Source organism: Protopterus annectens, chromosome 2.part0 (assembly GCF_019279795.1).
Source record: "Protopterus annectens isolate FY-2018-M chromosome 2.part0, PAN1.0, whole genome shotgun sequence".
Lineage (NCBI taxonomy): Eukaryota > Metazoa > Chordata > Ceratodontiformes > Protopteridae > Protopterus > Protopterus annectens.
Window position 1 is genome coordinate 826,245,686 of NC_056728.1, and position 22,095 is coordinate 826,267,780.

General features: G+C 43.0%; 1 protein-coding gene across 1 annotated transcript in view; it reads right to left on the reverse strand.

The window, feature by feature from the left end:
* Positions 1-22,095, reverse strand: part of RFX3 (regulatory factor X3) — a 1,639,608-nt gene that overhangs the window by 579,228 nt on the left and 1,038,285 nt on the right. Inside the window, exon 7 of the mRNA XM_044061098.1 lies at positions 19,248-19,429. Coding sequence (XP_043917033.1) covers positions 19,248-19,429 — 182 coding nt within the window. The remainder of the gene's footprint in view (positions 1-19,247; positions 19,430-22,095) is intronic.

Below are 22,095 nucleotides of genomic sequence, written 5' to 3' on the forward strand. Positions count from 1 at the left end.
AACTGTAAACCAGTACGGGCAAAGGCTGGATGTGAGTGAATGGGCAGTAGCCCAGGTTCTGCCACAAAACTGAGTATGCTTCACTAAAACCTAAAAATGTGAGGAAGTGCAAATGAAACTATTATCTGTGACACTGCAGCATCCATTAGGAACCAGAGTGGTGTACTGTGGTAGCCTTCTTAAACCAAGAACTGCAGCAACTGGCCCTGTCCAGACTGCAGCTTATGCATTTGGCAATAGTGAAAACAAGCATCATAAAATGTATACCCAAGCAACAAAAAAATGGTGAACAGATAGTAAACAAATACAGAACAAATCTAAAACCACACCATTCAAAAACCCAAACAGTTTGGTTACTCAAAATAAGCATTTTCATCCAAAGTGAACTTCAGAAAATAATTTCTTCTGGATGAAAGTGCTTACTGTGGCGAAATAAACTGCACTGGTTTTTAAATGGTTTGCTTTTGTATTTGTTCTAGCAGTAAAAATGAGGCAAACAGGGGACAGTTTCTTTGATTATTAGTAGTCTTGTCCCAAATGTTGTACAGGTCTGTAGGCCTGTTGTATCCTTCTCCTGGAAGATGCCCTGGAGTGTACACATAGCAGCTCAGCACAAGAGAACTATGCTGCACAATGTTTTGAAACCAGACCAGGCCGGATAAGTCCAGTACACACTTTCCAAATACAGACAGTCAGGAATCAATGTCTTTGTGCTCCTTCCAGAACCAGAACAAAAAACAGGAACACTAATCACAAACTGGCTCCTAAGAAGCAGTTTTCAGTGATGAGACTCTAGAAAGGCTAGAAAATAATGTCTCTGTGCTCCTTCTCTCGTAAACAGCAAAACAGAAGCACTAATTCCAAGTTGATTTCTGTTTGTAAGCTACATGATTTTTAGTCTCGCCTAGATGTTTGTGATTTTAAAAACAGGATGAAGAAAAATTGATTACTGCATTTAACTGTGGGAAGACACAAAAGAGAGGGTAAAAAGAAGTTATGTACTCACCATAACGTTCCATGTGAGTTGTTCCATCTCGCCTTCATTCATCACTGACGGGTTCGACATGGCCGACTAGCAAGCTCAAAGTTCTCCAGTAGCTCGAGACCCCACCCCTTATCCCATAATGCACTGCTGGAATTACCTCAGATCTTGTTTGCTAAGTACCATATAATAGTACAATAATTAGTCTGCCTAGGAATGAATACACACTGAAAAACCAGGATGAAGACAGCCTCCAGGTCAACTGCCAGCCAGGAGGGGGAAGGAGGGAGGGACATGAGAATGAAGGAAAGATGGAACAACTCACATGGAACATTATGGTGAGTACATAACTTCTTTATGTGAAGTTGTTCAATCTCACCGTTCATTCATCACTGATGGGTAGCTTCCCTAGTACCCTGAACTTGGGTGGCTCACGTAAGTACACTCTTCATAACTGTAGAACCAAATGAAGCCCTGTCCCTGGAGGCCTTATCCATGTTGTAATGAGTTATAAAAGTGTGAGGTTTAGACCATGTGGCGCTGCACAGATGTTATCCAAAGGCAATTTGGCTTGAAAGGCTGACAAGGTAGAAACTGCTCTGATTGAATGAGCCTTTACATTACTAGACAAGGGCATATTATGACAAGCATATGTATAGGTGATGCAATCCGACAGCCACTTAGACAAGGTTGTTTTAGCAACTGATTTACCTTTCCTGGTCTCAGGAAAAGACACAAAGAGCTGACCTGATTTCCTAATGTCTTTTGTTCTGTCCAAATAAAATCAAAGTTGTCTATGAACATCGAGTTTATGCAACATATATTCCAATTTGTTGGTTTGATTAGGGAAGAAAACGGGCAACTCAATGACTTGATTAATGTTAACCTCAGAACATACTTTGGGTAGAAAGGATGGATTAGTTCTGAGAGATACTCTGTCAGTATGGAAGACCATGTAAGGGGGCTTGAAGGAAAGGGCTTGGAGCTCTGACACTCTATGGGCTTAAGTGATGGCTACTAAGAAGATAGTTTTCCACGACAAAAATTTTATTTCACAAGATGATGCAGGCTCAAAAGGAGGAAGAATGATACGAGATAACATAAAATTCAAATTCCAGGTGGAATAAAGTGTCTTCACTGGAGGCCTTATGTGAAAGGAACCTTTTAGAAAAGCCTTAGACAATTGGTGAGCCATAATATTCAAACCATCAATTCCAAGATGGAAATTAGATATAGCAGCTAATTGTACTTGTACCGTAGCAGCCGCAGCTCCTTTGTTGAAGATTTCTGTCAAGAATTGTAAGATAGAAGACAATGGCGCTTGATAACGGTCAATGTTGTGGGAAGAAGCCCAGATGGAAAATCTCTACCACTTACTATGATACAATTTTCTGGTGGAAGGTTTATGGGAAGCCAACAAAATCTGACTAGTGTCATGGGAAAGATTATAGAGCCTGGCTATGCGGGGAATTGGAGCAGCCAAGCAGTTAGCTTCAGTGTCTGCAATGATGAGTGAAGATCCCCTGATGGATGTGTCAACAAGTCCGGAACTGGGTCCAGTATCCATGGATCTTACAGAATGTGATGGTAAAGAAACGGGAACCAAACCTGCCGAGGCCAATAAGGGGCTATAAGGATGACTGTCCGTTCCAGCGACTTTGCAATCTGTAAGAATTTGGATATCAGGGGAATTGGTGGAAATGCACAGAGGAGACCCGGGGGCCAATCGTGGACAAGAGCATCCCTCGAGGAGTGATCTGGCTTGGGAATCAGGGAAAAATAGCTTCTGCATTTGTTGTTGATGTGACTGGCGAACAGGTCACAGGAAGGCTGGCCCCATTTGCGGAAGATTCTGTCCACAGTCTCTTGTTTGAGGGACCATTCGTGGTGCAATAAGATTGCTCTGCTCAGTCTGTCCGCTATGACGTTGGATTTGCCCGGGATGTGCGTTGCCAACAGAAAGCGCTGGGATGACAGTGCCCACTGCCATACTCTGAGGGCTTCTCGGCAAAGGGGATAAGACTTGGTCCCGCCTTGTTTTTTCAGACACCAGACCACTGACATGCTGTCCGTCTGTATTGCAATTGTCCCTAGAGGAAGAGAGTCCTGAAAGTATTGCAACGCTAGAAGTACTGTTCTAATCTCCAGGACATTGATATGCAGATGTGATTCTTGATCTGTCCATGTGCCTTGGGCAGTCTTTCCCTGAAAAAGCCTCCCCCACCCTATCAGGGAAGCCTCCGTGGTCACAGTGGCAACTGGAGGGGGGAGCATGAAAGGACATCCTATTGTGACATGAAGAGACGTCAACCACCACTGAAGATCCTTCTTGCAGGAATTCGATATCAGGATCATGTGACTCATTGGAAGTTCTTGCTAAGACCAATGCGTGAATAGAAGCCATTGAAGAATTCTCATATGCATCATTGCTAATGGGATTGCTAGAATAGCTGCCGCCATCAATCCTAGAACTTTCAATACCTCTGCTGCTGGTGCTCTGTTCTTTGATATCAGGGACATGATGTGTTGGCGAAGAATACAGATTCTTTCTGGCGGACGGCGGAGAGTGGTGGTTGACGTGTCTAGTTATGTCCCTATAAAAACGATATACTGCGATGGCAACAAGGCAGACTTTTCGAAGTTGACTGTAATGCCTAGCTGATCGCAGAGTGTCAGAATAGCCTCTCTCACTTGAAGAAGTTGATGCCTGGTGGTGGAGGTAAGGAGCCAATCATCTAGATATGGAAACACCTGGAATCCTAGATGCCTCAACTGAGCCGTGACTACTGCCATGCACTTGGTGAACACTCTGGGGATTGTAGTAAGACCAAAGGGCAGAGCTTGGAGATGGTCTGGCCATCTTTATGTGGTAGTACACATCCTTGAGATCGATCGAGCACATCCAATTATCCTTCCCCAAGAACGGGAGTATGGACTGTAGCGTGACCATTCGGAACTTCTCTTTTCTCACAAATTGGTTGCGTCTGCTGAGATCCAAAATGGGTTTCCAGTCCCCTGTTTTCTTTGGAACCAAAAAGAACCTTGAGTAAGTTCCAAATCCTGTCTGGTCTGTTGGGACTGGCTGGATGACTCTTTTTTTCTAGCAATCAGCGTACCTCTATTGCTGCTTGTCCCATGTGACTGGGTGGAACGCCCGGGATTTTTTTTACGGGAAGTGGCTGGATGGAGAACGGTATGAAATACCCTCTGGAAATTATACTCTGTACCCAACTGTCGTTTGTTAGATTTAGCCAGGCTTTGGGGTACAATGATAAGTGACCCCCGACTGTCTCCAGAGTAGGACAGCCGGGACTCCCTTCAGGAGTGCTGGTAAGATTGACCAGAGAAGTGATCTCTGTCACCCTGGTGTTGCAGACCCCCTCTGCCGCGAGGGCGGCGTCTTCCATTGAAACCTCCTCCTCTGCCTCTGGAGGGGGGTTTCCACGTGTGTCTTGAAAGGCTCCTTGGGCTTTCCAGAACCACATCTTTCCTCCCCTCTGACCTTTGGGAAAGGGTAGAGTGGGGGTGGAAAAACAGACTCCGACGGCAGACAGAGTCTTTCCTTCTTGCTCACACATGGTCAAAGTCTCCTTCAGCTTTGACCCAAACAAAGATGAGCTGTCAAATTGGGTATTAGTAAAAGAAGACTTGAAGGGTTCTGCGAAGGAACAGAGTCACATCCAGGCATGCCTACGAAGAGCGAGTCCTGTACCTGCAGCATTATTCGAACCATCAGCTGCGTATGATGTGAGATGCATGGACGAGTTGACTATCGAATTGAGGATAGAGAGCTGAGTGGCAATCTTATTGGATACACTCAAAACTACAGCACCCTGAAGAGTATCTCCCAACTCCTTAAGGAGATCTCTCTGCAGTCTGGTAAAATGTGTCAAGAGGTTCAGTCATCTGAGTGAGAAAGTCGCTGAACTGAACATACATTTCCCATATCTATCCATGATCCTAGATTCTCTGTTAGGAGGATGGATAGATGAGGAAGTCTCGGACATTTCCTTTTTGGTGGCTGCCACCACCACCATGGCATCAACAGGGACTCCCTTGGTCAAAAAGGACTTATCCACAGGGGCTGAAATAAACTTATTAGGCCTCCTAGGAACAGGTTCCACAGATTCTGGAGATGCCCATGCCCTACGAGAGACCAGATCCATAAGCTCATCGTAGGGTGGAGATACCCAAGAGGTGGAAGGGTGAGACCCAAATGCCTTCAGGAGAACCAACTCATCCTCAGAAGGGCTCCTAGACTGCCAATCACCCCTCTGCCTAAGAATTTCAAGATTCTCCGCAAAGGAGATGTCCTCAGAGGGGGATCTGGGGGACCCTTCTGATACATCAAGGTTGGTGTCCGATGTGATAGACTCCTGGGGGGGGGTCCAAATGCCTCCTCTTGCATAATCTCTTCCCGGGAACCTCTTCAGGGGGGAACTTCTGGAGAGGTCTCAGGAGAGCAGGGAGTGCCCTGTAGGGCTACCTGAGGCTCTGGGTCTCTACGCTTGGGATGACCGGAGGAAACAGAAACAGACACAGGCATTTTAGGGGAAGAAGAGGCCAGACCTTGAGATGAGGAAGTCTTGGGAGATAACACTCGCCTCATGGCATCGAATGCACCTCGGCTCCGATGAGGAGTCATCGATGGCTCCAACGGAGCTGAGATCTCTTCCTGCACCGAAGCCGTGGGCTCCGAGCCCAAGGTAGGAACCGAGCTCACCCGAGCCGAAGCCCCGAGAGGAAGAGCCGGCACTGACAAGTCTGTGCGGCTATCCTCCTCAGACCCGACCGAAGGGTGTCGGCTCCTAGAATCCCCGGTCGGCGCTGAGAACGTCCGAGCAGATGGAGCCGATGACAGTGGAGCAGGTGTCGGCTCCAAGGGATCCACAATCATCAGGTCGGCCTACTCTGGCTCCAAAGGTCCAGTATGGCTCAGAGGAGGAGCAGACAATTCAAAGGTAGTGGTCTTCGGCTCCGACGGTTGTACCTGAGCCGACAGCAATTTAACTAGGCCTGGTGCCTTTAAGAGTTTCTGAACCAGCTGTTTCATATCCAGATCAGATAGGCTGACAGAGGACCTGGAAGAGTGGACAGATGGAGCCGAGTGGAGCAATATGTATGGAGGTTTTTCGGCAACCGGTTCCAAAGCTGTGTCCCGGTTCTGAAAAGAGCAGACTATCGTCTCCAAAGGCAGTGGAGCTGAAGTCACCACACTCTCTGACCTTTTTCCTTTTTTGGATTTAGAATCAGTGGAAGACTTAGAAGATTTAGATGATTTACTGGCTCCATCCTGGTTAGACGCCTCAGAAAAGGGATGTTTGATGATACCCCTATCAATCAATTTCCTCTTCCTTTCTGCTAACACTCTTGTGGAAAAGGAGTGACATATACTGCAACACTCTTGCAGATGAACCTCACCCAAGCAGTAAGCACACTGCACATGGGCATCTGCGACTGACATTTTCTGTCCGCAGTCTGGGCATTTATTAAACCCAGACTTTGGATGTTTGTCTTTTTCTTAAGACATTACACAACTCAAGCACACTATTTAACTATGAGCTGTTTTCAGCTAAGTAACTCACACAAACACACACACAGCCCAAAAGGGGCACTGACAACTAAATAATTATAAACATTAATAAGAGATCCAAAAACAACAGTCCCAAAAGGGAACACTGACTAATCACTAAAGAAGGGATCCTAAGGCCAATGGGCTGAAGGCAAGATAGATAATACTGTGGGAAGGGGTATAAACACAGAAAAACTACTATCTACTAGCTAGTATATCTGCTATTAAGAGTAGAACAAGGATATATAAAAAATGAAAAAAATATAACTTGCTGAATGTTGAAAAACTCCCAATAAAGTCTCGAGCCAAGCTGGAAACCAAGAGATCTGTGCCGCGGCAAACTAGATCCGAGGTAATTCCAGCAGTGCATTGTGGGCTAAGGGGTGGGGTCTCGAGCTACTGGAGAACTTTGAGCTTGCTAGTCAGTCGTGTCGGAGCCGAGGATCGGCTCAGAACCCATCAGTGATGAATGAACGGCAAGATGGAACAACTTCACATCTGAAGTTTTAACAGTCTATGGAAAAGGCCCTTAAAATTTGAAAGTACAGTTGTGTAAAATCTTACTGTAACAGTAGATGTCCTTTTCTTCACTGTTGCAGTATTCCTTACTAAAGGGATTCCCTGCCAAGGGTAGCCCAAAGCCCAGCCAGTATACCAAAGTCTTAGGATTTTATAGACGTTATACGTCATCTGTATGCTCTCCTCTCAAGGTGTAGGGCATAAAGGTGATGTACAGAAGTACATACCTCAGAACTAAATAGCCCCATGAGTTACAACAGTCCTAAAGTGTAGGAGGAACGTGTGTATCCAGAAGGAGAAAAAAGGAAAACAGTAGAGCAGGAGATGGAGGAGGAAGGAGCGACTACTGCAACAGTGAAGGGAAGAACATCTACTGTTATGGTAAGATTTTACACAACTGTACTATGTCCTTCCATATCATGGTTGCAATATTCTTGACTAAAGGGAGAGTACAAAAGCTCAAAAGTAAACTTGGGAGGAGGAAGGTCCACAGGAGCTCTCAAGTGGCCCATGCAGGACAGCTCTGGCAAAGACTGCTTTTGCTCTAGAAACAACATCCAATTTGTAATGCTTAGTAAAGGTATGGATAGAGGTCCAAGTAGCAGCCTCAAAGATGGAAGTGGTATCCAATCCTTTGAAAAAAAGTACCAGAGGAAGCCACTGCCCTGGTAGAATGAGTCTTTGCAGAGTCAGAAAGGCAGTTTCCATGAAAGGAGTAACAAAAAGAAATGGCATTGGAGATCCAAGAAGAAACAGTTTGCATAAAAACAGCCAAACCTAGAGACTTGGGATAAAAGGAAATAAAAAGGTGCTCAAGACTTATGAATGGCCCTAGTCTTATCTAAATAATATCTGAGCTGTCTGTGCAAGTCCAAGGTATGAAAAACCTTCTCACTAGCAGACTGCAGAAAAGGAAAAAAAGAAGGGCAAATTAATAGACTGATTAAGAGATAATTCGATAATCATAATAGACATAAAAGAAGGATTAGCACGAAGCGACACCATGTCCCTATGAAAAACTAAAGAGGGAGGAACAGCCAAAACTGGACTTCAGACAGTCTTAGCTGAAGTAAGGGCCAAAAGAAGAACAATCTTCCCTGTACAATGTTGTAGGGAAGCTGAAGCCATAGGCTCAAAAGGATCTTGAGTCAACGTTTCAGGGACAAAATTAAGGTTCCAGGAAGGTAGAATAGACTTCCTGGGAGGTGTGATATGAAGGACACCTTTAAGAAATTGATTGACCTCGTACCTAGAGGTCAGAGGAGGAGTTAATGGCAGACAAGCAGAAACAGCTGAAAGGTGACCTTTAACAGAAGACTATACTAAGCTAGAATGGAGCAATTCACACACACAAGACAGAACCAGAGAGATCTCCACAGAAAGTGGATCCTGATTAAGAGCAAGGCACCAAACAGAAACTCTGTTCCATTTCAACATATAGGATTTCCTGGTAGTGGCTTTCCTGGACTCCTGCAGAACCCTAAGCATGTACTGAAGAGTGGATAAGTGAGGATGGATGAGACCTTGTGTCTTGTGTATGTCCACTCTGGTGACTGCCCTTGGCTAGGTGCAGAAGAAAAGGGAACCAATGCTGTCTGGATCAAAAGGGAGTCACCAACAAGATTTTGAGGGAGTCCTACTCTATATTGAGCAGAACTCTCATAATCAGAGGAATGGGAGGGAAGGCATAGAGAAAAATCTCCTTTAAAAAAAGGTAGGCATCCACCTTCCAAGCCAGAGAACTTGGGACTCTGGTGTAAAAAACAGGAAGTTATCTGTTCACGGGGGAAGCAAAAAGATTGACCTGGGGACTATGCCACTGACGGACAATGTCCAGAAACACATCTCTGTGAAGCACCCATTCATGAGCCTGTGTTTTGGACCTTTTCAAAGAATCTGCCACTATATTTTGTTCTAAAGAAATGTACACAGACTGAAGAGTCAGTTGATACTGGACAGCTAGCTCCTAACCTTGAAAAGCTAGCCTTGCAAAGAAGGTAGAAGCGTGTCCCCCCTTGCTTGTTGCTACACCACATCACTGTAGTACTATCTGTACAGATTTTGACAGGCCCTGGAAGACAAAGGGAATGAAAGGTATGAAGGGCAAAAAGAACTCTTACCTCTTTGATACTGATGTGGTCTGACCTCTGATGAAGAGGCCAGAGACCCTGGACCTTGAGGAGACCAAAATAGGCTCCCCAACCTGTATCTGTGACATCTGAGAAAAGTTCCTGAGAGGAAACTGAAGGTTGAAAAAGAAGTCCTGGGTTGCGAGACAGCTGATGAATCTACCATCAAAGCTCAAGCTTGAGGCATGGAAGAAGAAGAGGTACTAGAAAACCTAGATGATGACAGTAATGGAGCCATACTGACTTTAAGAACCACTGTAGTTTTCTAATATGATCCTGGGCTAGAGGTAGAATAGGAATGGTGGAAGTCATGAATCCTAGTGCCCTTAAACTCCCTGGCTGTAACTGAAACCCAAGAAAGAAGGGGTTGAAAAAAGATGATTAGAGAAAGAGCCTAGGGTGGAGGCAGGGAAGCCAGCATAAGGATTGGTCTGGGGCCTGCAACAGAGAAACACATGATCCTGAGAAGGAACCAGGACTAATTTCTGGAAGTTTATTGTTAACAAACATCCAAACAAGGTCTGATATTAATTCCACGAACCACAGCACAAGTTCAAACCAAGAAACACTCGTAGCTTGTAAAAATTTTAATAAAACATACAAATGTGTAAAGCATACAGCTTTCGGGTAGAACCCATCAGCAGGTGGTATTAAGACAGTGCTGGTTAAGAAGCAAATGCAATTAAAGAGACAAAGGTATTGTTTACATTTATTTTGTGTATATACATTTATATGTCTGTATATATACTTACTGATGTTGCATAGGTAATTTGTATGTTTTTAGAAAGTTATATAGTTGTTACATGATGAAAGAGTTTTAATTTGTTTAGATTTTATTGGCTATGAATGTCATGTGATCACTGTCTTTTGATATAAAACAGCTATTAGAACACATACATGTCTTTGCACTGAAGAAGGGTTCTACCCGAAAGCTGTATACTCTGCACGTTTGTATGTTTTATTAGAGTCTATTGTTAAACACAGGCTATGCAGGAGGCAAACAGTATAGTGGAGGTGCTGAAACAAGGTCTTGGGGGAAGAAGCCTGAATATGCAGGTCGTTCAGATAAGGAAAGATTTGAACCCCACTCATTCTGCAAAAAGAAATCACAGGAGCGAGGCATTTCGTGAAAACCCTTGGGGCAGTAGAAAGGCCAAAGGGCAAAGCAGAGAACTGAAAATGCAAGGAAGAAACAGAGAAATGTAAAAACGTCCCGAAATGGGAATGAAATGGGACGTGAAGATAAGCATCCTTGAGATGCAGGGAGACCACAAAAGCCTGGGGAAGAAGAGGAGGAAACAGGTTTGTAAAAGGTTAAAATCCGAAAGGAAGGGATCTTCAAAAAGGAGTTGAGCTGAAAGAGGTCCAGAATGGATCTCTAGGTGCCTTCCTTCCTGGGAACCAGAAACATTCTAAAATAAAAACCCTTCCCCTCCTGGGAAGGGGGCACAGCTTGAGTGATGCCTTGTGCCAAAAGGCCCTGAAGTAGTTCTGGGAAGAAAGGAAGGTGTTCCTGAGGAGGTTGAGGGATGCCCAGAAAAGGAGGAAGGGATTTCCAAACCAAGAATTATCCCTGAAAGATGATGGACAGAACCCAAGAATTTTGATTGATCATTAAACCAAATGGGATGGGACAGGGAAAGATGAAGAGATAAGGGAACTTGGCTCAGGAAAGGGGGAAGCAAACAGTCAGATAGAACTTGGCTCATCTTGAAAAGAAGATTTCTGAGAAGTGGGAGTCTGAGTAGATTTAGCAGGAGGAACCTGCCTAGAACTCTTCTTACCTTTTGGAGGATGGCGAGGATGCCTGTGAACAAAATCAGATTTAGATGGATAATTCCTCTGGAACTTAGGAATAGCAGAAAAGTACAGTTTTGTACCTACAATAAATGTACATGTTCGAGTGCTAATAAAGCTGCAGTCATAACAGATGGGTTCTCCTGCCGTCAGGCGGGTCCTCGGTCGGCCGAATTCCAAAGTCTAGGTCCGGCGTCCGGTGTCGTCGCTTCTTCCCTGACGTCAGTGCGACAGGGGTATAAAGGAACCAGCCGACACCATTTTCTTCAGTTTTTCTTGCCCCAGATGTCAGGTGCCCCCAGAAGGAAGCCAATACATACATTTGTGTAATAAAGCAAAGCAATATAATCAAAATACAGTAGTTGCAAGCAAATACACCATAAATGAATACCCCAATCAGGTTGTATGAGGAGGTGTTAGCCAATAGGCCTGTCCCAAGAGGGGAAGGAGGGAGGGAAACCTGGACTGCAGCTGTATTAGCACTCGAACATCTACATTTATGGTAGGTACAAAACTGTACTATGTTCATCGTGCATACAGCTGCAGTCATAACAGATGGGTAGAATCCCAAAGCTAAGAAGGGGTGGTAGGCACTAGGTGGAACTAGGAGGAGCCAGGATGCCCTGCAAGACTGCAGTGGCAAAGCCTGCTCTAGTTTTGGAGTATAATGGTAGGTGGTAGTGCTTGGAAAAGGTGTGCACAGAACTCCAAGTGGCTGCTTCCAAAATATCTTTGGTAGGAACTCCTCTGAGGAAAGCTGCAGAGGTAGCTGTGGCCCTTGTGGAGTGAGATCTGTTGCCTGTAGGTACAGTTTTGCCATGAAAAGAATAGCAAAAGTGTATGCAGTGGGCTATCCATTTTGAGATTGTCTGTTTGGAAATTGGCTTTCCTTGAGCTCCTGTAGCATAGGACACAAAGAGCTGTTCTGATTTTCTGAAAGGCTTTGTTCTGTCCAAATAATAACGCAGTTGTCTGTGGATGTCCAAAGAATGTAGTAATCTCTCCCCTTTGTTTTGAGGATTAGGATAAAAGGTAGGTAAGTGTATGGCCTGATTCAAAGCTACCCTGGATACCACTTTTGGCATAAAGGACGGATTGGTTCATAAGGAAACTCTGTCCTGATGGAAGATGATAAAAGGCTGCACAGCCATGAGAGCTTATACTTCTGAAACTCTACGAGCTGAGGTAATAGCCAGAAGGAAAGCTGTTTTCCAGGACAAATATTGCAAATCTGATGAGGCAGCTGGCTCAAAGGGAGGCAAGGTCAGTTTTTCCAGAATGAAATTGAGATCCCAAGCAGGTATTGGTTGTTTCCTTGGGGGTTTTAGATTCTTAGCCCCTCTGAGGAACTGTCTTAAGAGAGGGTGAGAGAATAAGGGTGGATCAGTGTTGTATTCTGCAGAAATGGCTGAGGCATGGATTTTGATGGAGGAGAATGTAAGTCCACTGCTTAGCAGCTCAGCTAGATACTGTAATATTTGAGGTAAATTCAGTTTTCCAGGATTCTGGCCCTTTTTCTCATTCCAGACACAAAACCGTTTCCATTTTGCGGAGTAAGCTTTTCTAGTTGACGGCCTTCTGGCCTCCAAAATGACATCCTGCACCTCCTTGGAGAGTAGGGTCTGCTGTGATGCTAAGGAATCTTCCATGCGGCTAGATTGAGTGTTTTAGCTGGCTGTGAAGAGTTTTGAAGCTGTGCTGAGTCAGGAGAAGAGGCATTAGAGGCAGGGTCCATGGTGGGGAATGCGTCAGGCTCCTCAGGAGTGGGTACCAGTGTTGTCTTGGCCAGTCTGGAGCAATGAGAATCATCTTTGGTCTGTCTGCTCTGGTTTTCAATAGAACTTTGGGCAGCAGAGGAAGAGGTGGGAAGGCATAAACTGTCATTGATGTCCAACTGAAAGTGAGAGCGTCCACTCTCCAGGCCTTTGGGTGGAAAATCCTTGAGCAGAATTTTGTCAATTGGTGATTTTTGTGGGAGGCAAAGAGATCTATGTCTGGCCTTCCCATGCTTGGATTATCTCTGTAAAAACTTTTGGATGCAACTTCCATTCGTGTGGATCTGTCATATTTCTGCTTAGGTTGTCTGCCAGCATGTTTTCCTTGCCTGGCAAGTACTGTGCTTGTAGTTCAATTTGTAAGTCCATGGCCATGTTCCAAAGTGACATGGCCAGTCTGCATAGGGGTATGAATGTGTTCCTCCCTGTTTGTTTATGTACCACATAACTGTGGTGTTGTCCGTTCTTATCAATAGTTGACCTGGTTGCAGAAGGTCTTTGAAAGCTATAATAGCATTTATTACTGCTAGCATTTCCTTTTGATTGATGTGAAGGTGCTTTTCTTTTTGGGACCATTTGCCCTGAATGCACCGATGTGTCATGTGCGCCCCCCAGGCGTAGTCCAAGGCGTCTGTTGTGATGACTTGATTTGCTTGAGGCTTGCTGAATGGAAGACCTGTGTTTGTTTGGCATGCTTGAGCCCACCACAGAAATTCCTTTTGAAGACATAGAATTAGTGGTATTATTGTTTCCAAACTGTGGCTGTGTTGAGACCATAGGTTTTTCAGGTACCATTGAAGTTTCCTCATATGCAGCTTTGCACATGGGATTAGTAAGATGCAAGATGCCATGAATCCCAGAGCCTGCAGGATTTTCCTTGCAGTCAGCCTGGTGCAATTTGCTAGTGCTCTGAAGTATTGAGTTAGTTGCCCCTGCTTCTCTGGCGTGAGGTAGGCCATCTGGGTGTTTGTGTCCAAGTTGGCACCCAGGAAAATTATCTTCAGAGAGGGTATTAGTCTTGATTTCTTTTTGTTGACTGTGTATCCCAGAGAGTTCAACAACATTATTACATAAGCCAGATGTTTCAGAAGAATGTGCTTGCTGTCCGCTTGGATCAGGCAGTCGTCCAAATAGGGGTATATTTGTATCCCTTGAAGTCTGCAGTAGGCAATTACTGACGCCAGGCATTTTGTGAATACTCTGGGCGCAGTAGATAAGCCAAAGGGCAATGCAGAGAATTGATAATGGGTTGAACCTGCAAGAAATCTGAGGTATCTTCTGCAATTTTGTCTGATTGGGACATGCAGGTATGCCTCCTTGAAGTCCAATGTTACCAGCCAAGACTCCTTGCCCAGCATGGGAAGAAGCTGCTGCAGAGTGAGCATCTTGAATTTTGGTACGAGTAGAAAAGTGTTTAGGATGGATAGGTCCAAAATAGGTCTCCAATCTTTTCCCTTCCTTGGTACCAGGAATAGTCTGGAATAAAAACCTTGACCTTGTTCATGCGTAGGTACCTCTTGAATAGCTTTCATGTCTATGAGATCTGTAATTTGCCTTTGTGCCTCTGCCCTTTGATTGTGTGGCAGGTTTGGCATGTCTCTCATTTTTGGAAGGGTGTGAAAATGGAATCTGTAGCCTCTGTTTATAATGTCCAGGATCCATTTGTCTTTTGTGACAATATGCCAATTTTTTTGAAAATAATGCCAGTTTTCCTCCTACGGTTGCTGCCATTTTAGTCTTGCTTGGCATGCAAAGGGGAAAGTCATTGGGCTTGCTTTCTGAATGGTTGCGAGTTATCCTCACCACCTCTTTGTGTAGGAGCTTGCCATTGTCTGCCTCTAAACGATCCTTGAGATTGTCCTCTGCCCCTCGGGCGCCTGTATCTACCTCTTTGGGGTCTGTCCGTGGCTGGAAAGGACCAATTTTTGGAAGGCCAATTTCTACTGAAACGTGGGGGTTGTACCTGTAGAAAATCTTTCACAGTTTGCATTGATTTAGCCTTTTCCTCCATTTTCCTTAATACCTCCTCAGCATTAGCACCAAATAATACATCCTTTTGTAGAGGGGCATCTAGCAATTTTGCTTTGACATGATCTGGCAAGGTTTGTTCCTTGAGCCAGGCATGTCTACGTATGACTGATCCTGTAACAGCAGCTCTATATGAAGGTCTCTAGAGCATCAAAACCACATTGTAAGGTATGCTTACCCACTTGTTCTGCACTATGCATCAAATCATTCAACTCCTTCAAGTCTGGTTGTTCAGGTTGTGACATTTTACTTTTCAATTGTGATAACAAAAACTGTTGTTATTTTAGCATATGGAACTGACAATTTAATGCCCTCATGGTTAAGGTAGCCGAGGTATATACCTTTTTTCCCCACCTTTCTAAGGATCTGAAATCTCTCTCGGAAGGTAATGGATTTTTAGCAGTGGAGGCCTTAATTCCCTTGGGGCCCTGAGAGATGGTTTCTGGTTCAGCAGCATGGCTTTTGTACAGAAATTGGTGTGAGTCAGGAACCCTGTAGTACCTGTCAGGCTTAACTGGGGCTGGAGGTAGAGAATCCGGGTTAAGGCAGGCCTCCGAGTAGACATCATCTAGGATGTCCAAGACAGGAGGTATAGCCAGAGGCCTGTGCTGAGGTAGCAAGAGAAATTCCCTTAGTCTTTTCTTGGAATCTGAATAATCTTGGCCTTCCCAGTGGAAGTGTTCCCTTAAGGTATGCAAAGTTTCCCCAAATGAGTAATCCTCTGGGGGGGGATACAGAAGGAATGGACTCCTCTGCATCAGAGTCTTCAAAAGGGGAGTAAGAATGTTCCTGCTCATCAGAGTGCTCTAAAATAATGGAGCCCTGATCAGAGGAGGGGGATTCTTCCTTCACTCTGGGCCTTTTGTCCAGAGGGGGTTGAGAACCCCTGATAAGAGTAATTAAATCCTCAGCCATTTTAAGCATCTGTTTTTTAGGCATGGGGCCTGGAGATGGGCCCTGTGTAGCTTGTCTCTTAGAATGCATGGCTGCTTTAGACTTAGTGAAAGCCTTGATGGAAAAAGAAGAAGAAGGTCTGAAGACACCTTGAGAGGAGGTAGACCTGTCCACATTTTGAGATTCAACGCCAAGAGTGGCTTCGGTATCTGAAGTCGGGGTGTGGGCCGAGGTGCCTGCGACCTCGGACACAGGAGACACCGCCAATGAAGTGTCGTCGGTAGTCAGGGGCTGCGTAGGCGCCTCACTGAGAACCGGACCGCGTGTAGTTGGCTTTGGCGTGGTGTCGGTAGAGGCCGCGGACCTCGTGTGTCGGTCCTTATCTTTGCGCTTTTTAGACAAAACTGGAGTCGGAGTATTCGACGACATAATATAGTTAAATGTTTTGCCAAAATAATGCTGGGCGAACTCCGCCCGACGCTTATTGGTGCGTTTGTTGAATGTAGCACAAAAGCAACAGACCGAGATGTCGTGGTCTGGCCCTAAACAAGGAATACAGAGGGAATGGAAATCCTTATGCAGTATTTGCTTCCCACATGAAATACAATTATTAACTTTGTCTGACATCGGTCTGAGGCAAGAAAAGATTCCCCAACGGGGCACTTAGCTTTCAAGAAGACTTCGGTTTCAAAATTTTCGTAATTTCAGGAGCTGGCCGACCGGCACTTGTGAACTGCTTCTGCTTCGGGCACTGTGCGGCAAGAAAGACTGAAGAAAATGGCGTCGGCTGGTTCCTTTATACCCCTGTCACACTGACATCAGGGAAGAAGTGACGACAACCGACGCCGGACCTAGACTTTGGAATTCGGCCGACCGAGGACCCGCCTGACGGCAGGAGAACCCATCTGTTATGACTGCAGCTGTATGCACGATGAACATCAAATATATGCTTCAATTCCTGTAAGGTCTCCCCATTATCCTACAGAGACTTAAGCTCAGTAACTGCAGAACCAAACAGGTTCTTATTATCAAGAGGAGCATCCTACAGTTTAGCCTTAATATCATCATGCAAAGGCTGGAAATGAAGCCAGGAGTAACATCTCAAAACAGAACCAAAAGCAGCAGTTTTAGAGGAAGCATCAGCTGTATCATAATTACATTTAATAGAGTGACGAGCTACTTGAGAAGTTGAGCACAATAAAAAGAGGGCAAAGGCCTTCCCTTTGGAATCAGGCAGGTCTGAAATAGCCTTGGAAGTCTGAGAAAGAAGAGCTAAAACATACCTGATTATATCGGTCTAGTAATTAATATCCCAAAGGCCAAGGTGGCAGCAGTATATAGCTTTTTGCCCAGTTGATCCACAGCTCTACTGTCCTTGTCAGAAGGAATTAGTCTAGTAGAAGGCAAAAGCTTATAGAGTTTGTCATAAGAGATAGACACTCAAGGGTCAGCAGAAGGGCATTTGTAGAGGAACTAACACTCATCAGACACCTTGTAAACTCTGTCAGGTTTCTTAGGGGTTGGAGTTTGAAAAACTAGGGCCACCGAAGCTGCTGAAAAAGTATCTAAAAGGGCATCCAAGATAATATCTCTTTTGAATGTCAGAAACCTGAGAACAGTCCCATTTAAAAAAAATCCATCATAGAAATAGTATCTCCAAATAAGAGTTCTTCAAAGGGAGAGTCTGGGCTAATAGGAGTCTTCCTCTGCACAGCAATAATCCAAGGGAGAAGGCATCTGATAGGAATATGCCAAAGACTCTTCCCCAGAATCCAATTCCTCTTCAGACCGAATGCTGTAATTAAATCAAAAGGTACTTCAGCAAAATATTAATTTAAGGGTGTGCACACTTATGCAACCAACTTACTGTACGTTTTTTATATTTTTTCCCCTAACAGTTTTGTTTGTTTTTCAATTGAATTGTGCACGTTATAGGTCACATTGAAGGTGGGAAAAGTTTTAAAATGATTTACTGTGGTCTAATTTTTTTTATATCACAAAAACCTAGCATTTTAACATGGGTGTGTACCCACTGTGCATATATATATATATATATATATATATATATATATATATATATATATATATATACACACACACACACACACACATATGCACATTACCTTTAAAGGAAGTATATATACGTGACAACATATTGAACAGTAGTACACTGAAAGTCATAATACAGAATACAAAATCCTGGAATGTCAGCATGTTGAAACTTTCCAGCACTGATCTCAAACTGCCTACAAACAGCATACATATACTGTATATGCACAGTGCACCAGAACAGAATCAGTCAACACAATTTCAAAACAAAAAAGTCAACCTGTTAGTCAAATTTGAAAAAAAACACTAAAATGGGTCTTGAGGTGGGAGGTGCAGGGGGTGGAAATCCCAGCTCTCTACAGAAGCAGGGGAGTAAATGGTTTGATTTCAAGATTTTTATATTCCAGTATTTTAACATTTCAACATTGTGTATTCACTGTTATAACTATCAGCATATTTATTTTCAGTAAGTTGACATGGTCCCATTATCGATGCATACACACACACACACACATATATATATATATATATATATATATATATATATATATATATATATATATACTTGCATGTGTACATATGTATATATGTGTGCGTATATATATATATATATATATATTTATATGTATATATATATATATATATATATATATATATATATACACACAAACATATCTATACACACACACACATACACATAAATTATTTTTTTAAGATTGTAAAAGGAAGCTGATTTCATAATCTTTGGAGGCAATGGCTGCATAATGTATTTGTTACTTTTCTTCAACATTATTAATGCCCAAAGTAGCAAAACAAAATGGCAGTTTGCTGTAGTTATTGAGTTCTCATAAGCACTCTGCCACACAGCCCTTTTTAGATGACCTACATCAAACAATACTGAAAATAAACAGCTGCAAGGAAAGTAAATGAGTGGAAAAAATGCTTCATATTTCTTATGCAAGATGAGAAAACACTTGATAAATTCATTTACAACCAGACAAGCAAAAAAATAAAATAACATACACAGTGTACTTAGGGAAAAATCTTTAAGTAACTGTCACAAAATTTGAAATACAGTGTTATACTAGGAAAGCTGTAATTGGTAAAAGCACTACTGACCCTATTCCAAAAAAAAGAATAAATAAAAAAAAGCTGAAATCATGCAGTGGCATTCAAAAATGTTTTATTCAAAAAATCAAAAGTGATCTTTATGACATTTCTGGGCATTGATGGTATTTCTGATTAAATGATTACAGCTTGACACTGCTTAACTGTTGTGTAGATCATAGGTTCACAAAGCTTGGCCTCTTCTCAAGTGGAGAATATCACTTGCCCAAGTCTGATAAATGGTGATGGTGGACACAAGAAAAGACCTTCCATAAATTATTTTAGAAACAAAACAGAATTCAGAATATCCCTTACTTTTAGTATATTCACTCTGGTGGAAAATGATTCTTAGGTGAAGTTTGGATTCCAGTTTTAACCACTCATAGTATACCAACCTGGTTCCCAATCGCCGTGTGCGCAGCCCCATGAAAATGGAACGGATGAGTTTCCCGAAGGATGCAGCATTTACAGGGTCAAGTTTGTGCTCTTGACAGTGCCGGAGATAGTGGTTATATAGAGTGCTTCTGGGAAGGCTGACTCCTTCAGCTGTCTCATAGTTGTCTAATAACCACTGGAGCTATTATAAGGACAAAGCATAAGGCAAGAGGTCAGAAATGAGGTTTTCATGAGAAAACAAGTTTAGGTACTTATGCAGATCCTCAAATAAATATATCACAGAAATAATGAGAAAAAGCTGCTTACCTTAGCTCTAGATCTTTACAATATGTAAAGGATAGTGTCAAAATCTGAACTTCACTGACAATAGCAACTGATAGCACTAATAGTCAGAAAACATCAGCAACCTTTGAATCATTCAACATACACTCTGGACACAGGACAAATAGGACTTGTACCTCTTGTCCAAGACTATTTAGTAAGTACAACTTTTCCAGGCTTTAACCCCATTCTGGAATTGTAAATGACCCCTTAATCTGGGATGCAAACACCTGATCCAGCTAGTTTTTTTTTTTCTGTCATACTTCTCGGAAAGTAACTCTTCTTCACTTGTAAAAATTATCAGGTAACGCTATCCAAGCATAAATATTCCCCAGTCTGGAGGGAGCCAAAGGGAGTAAGTGGCTTTAGTGGCATCTGTTTGAAGATCCAACTGTATATTTAGCAACCTAAAGCACAAGTCTGTACAATACTTACCACAAAAGAAGATCTTTGATGGGATGTTACTGCAACAATAACAGTATTATTCGAGTTTACTCGCTTTATATTTCCTTTGTTCTGACCATACTTTTCTCAGATTTCGATATCTCTGTGTGGATAAGCTTTGGCATTGAACTTGTGAATTCTTTCATGACACTGGTTTGACTCCTCCTTAGTTTTTCAAACCTGAAATTCACACAGGAGAACATGTGCTAGTGGTAGGCAAGTAGAATGCTCAAGCCAAATGTACAGTAAGAAAGGGAAATGATGTTTTGTACAAACACCTATTGACCTAGAAATATAACTGTACATGCCTTACACAGAGAAGAAAGGGTAGCTCTACTGTTACAGTGAAGTCTCCATGAAGCCCTTCTGCTACATAAACCTTACAGAAGTCCACTCTTTGGGCAGGGTCAATGTAACAGGAAATCACAACTTTTTTTTTTTGCCAAAAACAAACTAAGCAGTACTTGTTTTTTCCTGGGAGATGGCTACCATACCTTTGACAGCACATCCTTAACTTGGGATGTCCTTCCAATTTAGAATTTGTTGTGAAAGTATGACAGTACTGCAGACATTTTCTGAAGATAACTGGCTGATGTTGCCGCACATCTAGTGGCAGGAGCCCTAAGAGTGCCTTAGAAGGTTTTTTAGTATGTTACACTAAAAGGCAAACAAGCGAGGTTTCTCCTTTGACTGATGTTTGCTTTAAAAGCAGGAATTCTGTCCTTGTCCAAATGAAAAGAAAACTTAATCCAGTTCCTTTCATTCTATCCCTGTCTGGATACTTCACTTTTTAATTTTTTATTTGTATAGCTATATCTTTTTAAGTACTTAACGTGGAGGCCAGTCTTAATTCCAGTGTTACTCACTTGTTTACAACACTGCTATACTAAAAGTTTTTGTGGAGAGTGATAGCAGGTCTGAGTTCTTACTTGAATGCATGATACTTTTTCACTCTTCCTCAGATGCATTCACTTGGGTGGCAAAAAACACATTCCACCATACTCTGTCTCTTTGAGTGTGTAGTATATTACAAACATTGTCTCTGCCACAGTCTGTGGGTGAAGATGGGATTATCAGCCATGGTTAGAGCACCTACCCAGCATCACCAACAACACAAAACAGTGACACCATGTGTGGCCCTACATACACTGGCCTATATATCTGCCTAAATGTGCACTTACCTATTAGAAGACCTTGAGGAAAATATCTTTGAATGAACTGTTACTATAGGTCACAAGTGTGTTATATGTGCCCATCTTTTTCAGGGTCATGGCAGGTTCCTGAGATTTACAAGTGCCAGCCAGATCACAGACCATTTTTTGAGGGGCCCCTGATCAGGGAATGGCAAAAGATGCTCAACATTTCATTAAAAATAGTGGAGTATTTTCTGACTGCAATATTGCCCTAAAGGAATAACAGACTTTATGGGGTGGATATAGTTGTGTTATCAGGCCTCAAAAGACCCCCAGAAGTCTGTTATTTACCCTGTGCTGTGCGTGCATATAATACCTTTACCAGGTGAATGCATCTCAACATCCACGAGAAAAATCTTCCATTACTCTGAATGAGAAAAAAAAATGATATGACATACTCATATAGTGTCCTCCAAGATTGGTGCAGGTGATCACTGTTCTCAGTTTCTGAATATTCTTACATTTCTAGTAACTTTGTTCTCAGAATGCCACCTTTCCAATCAGTTGTGGAAGGAGCACTGGAAAACTATACCACTTTCTAACATCCGTTGTTATGGTATGTAACTCCTACAGTTAAAACTTTGACAATAACAGTTATCAATTGTAAACACTCCCAAGTTTGAGCATGAAAGATTCTAAGAAAAGATGCATAGCTATGCCTTACTCCTATATCTCTAGAATCTGGGGCAAAGGTAGAAGAAGCATATTATTGTGGCCTATAAATTGAAAATGAAGAACCAGAGTGGCCTTGGCCAGAACTGAGATATAAGGAGGAAATTTGCTTTTTCTGCTTTTATTTAGACTTTCTGGAATGGGTAAAAAAGAAGTGCACACTCCAGTCTATGGCAGGTTATCCACTGTCAGCATTACATGGTGAGGACATAGAATA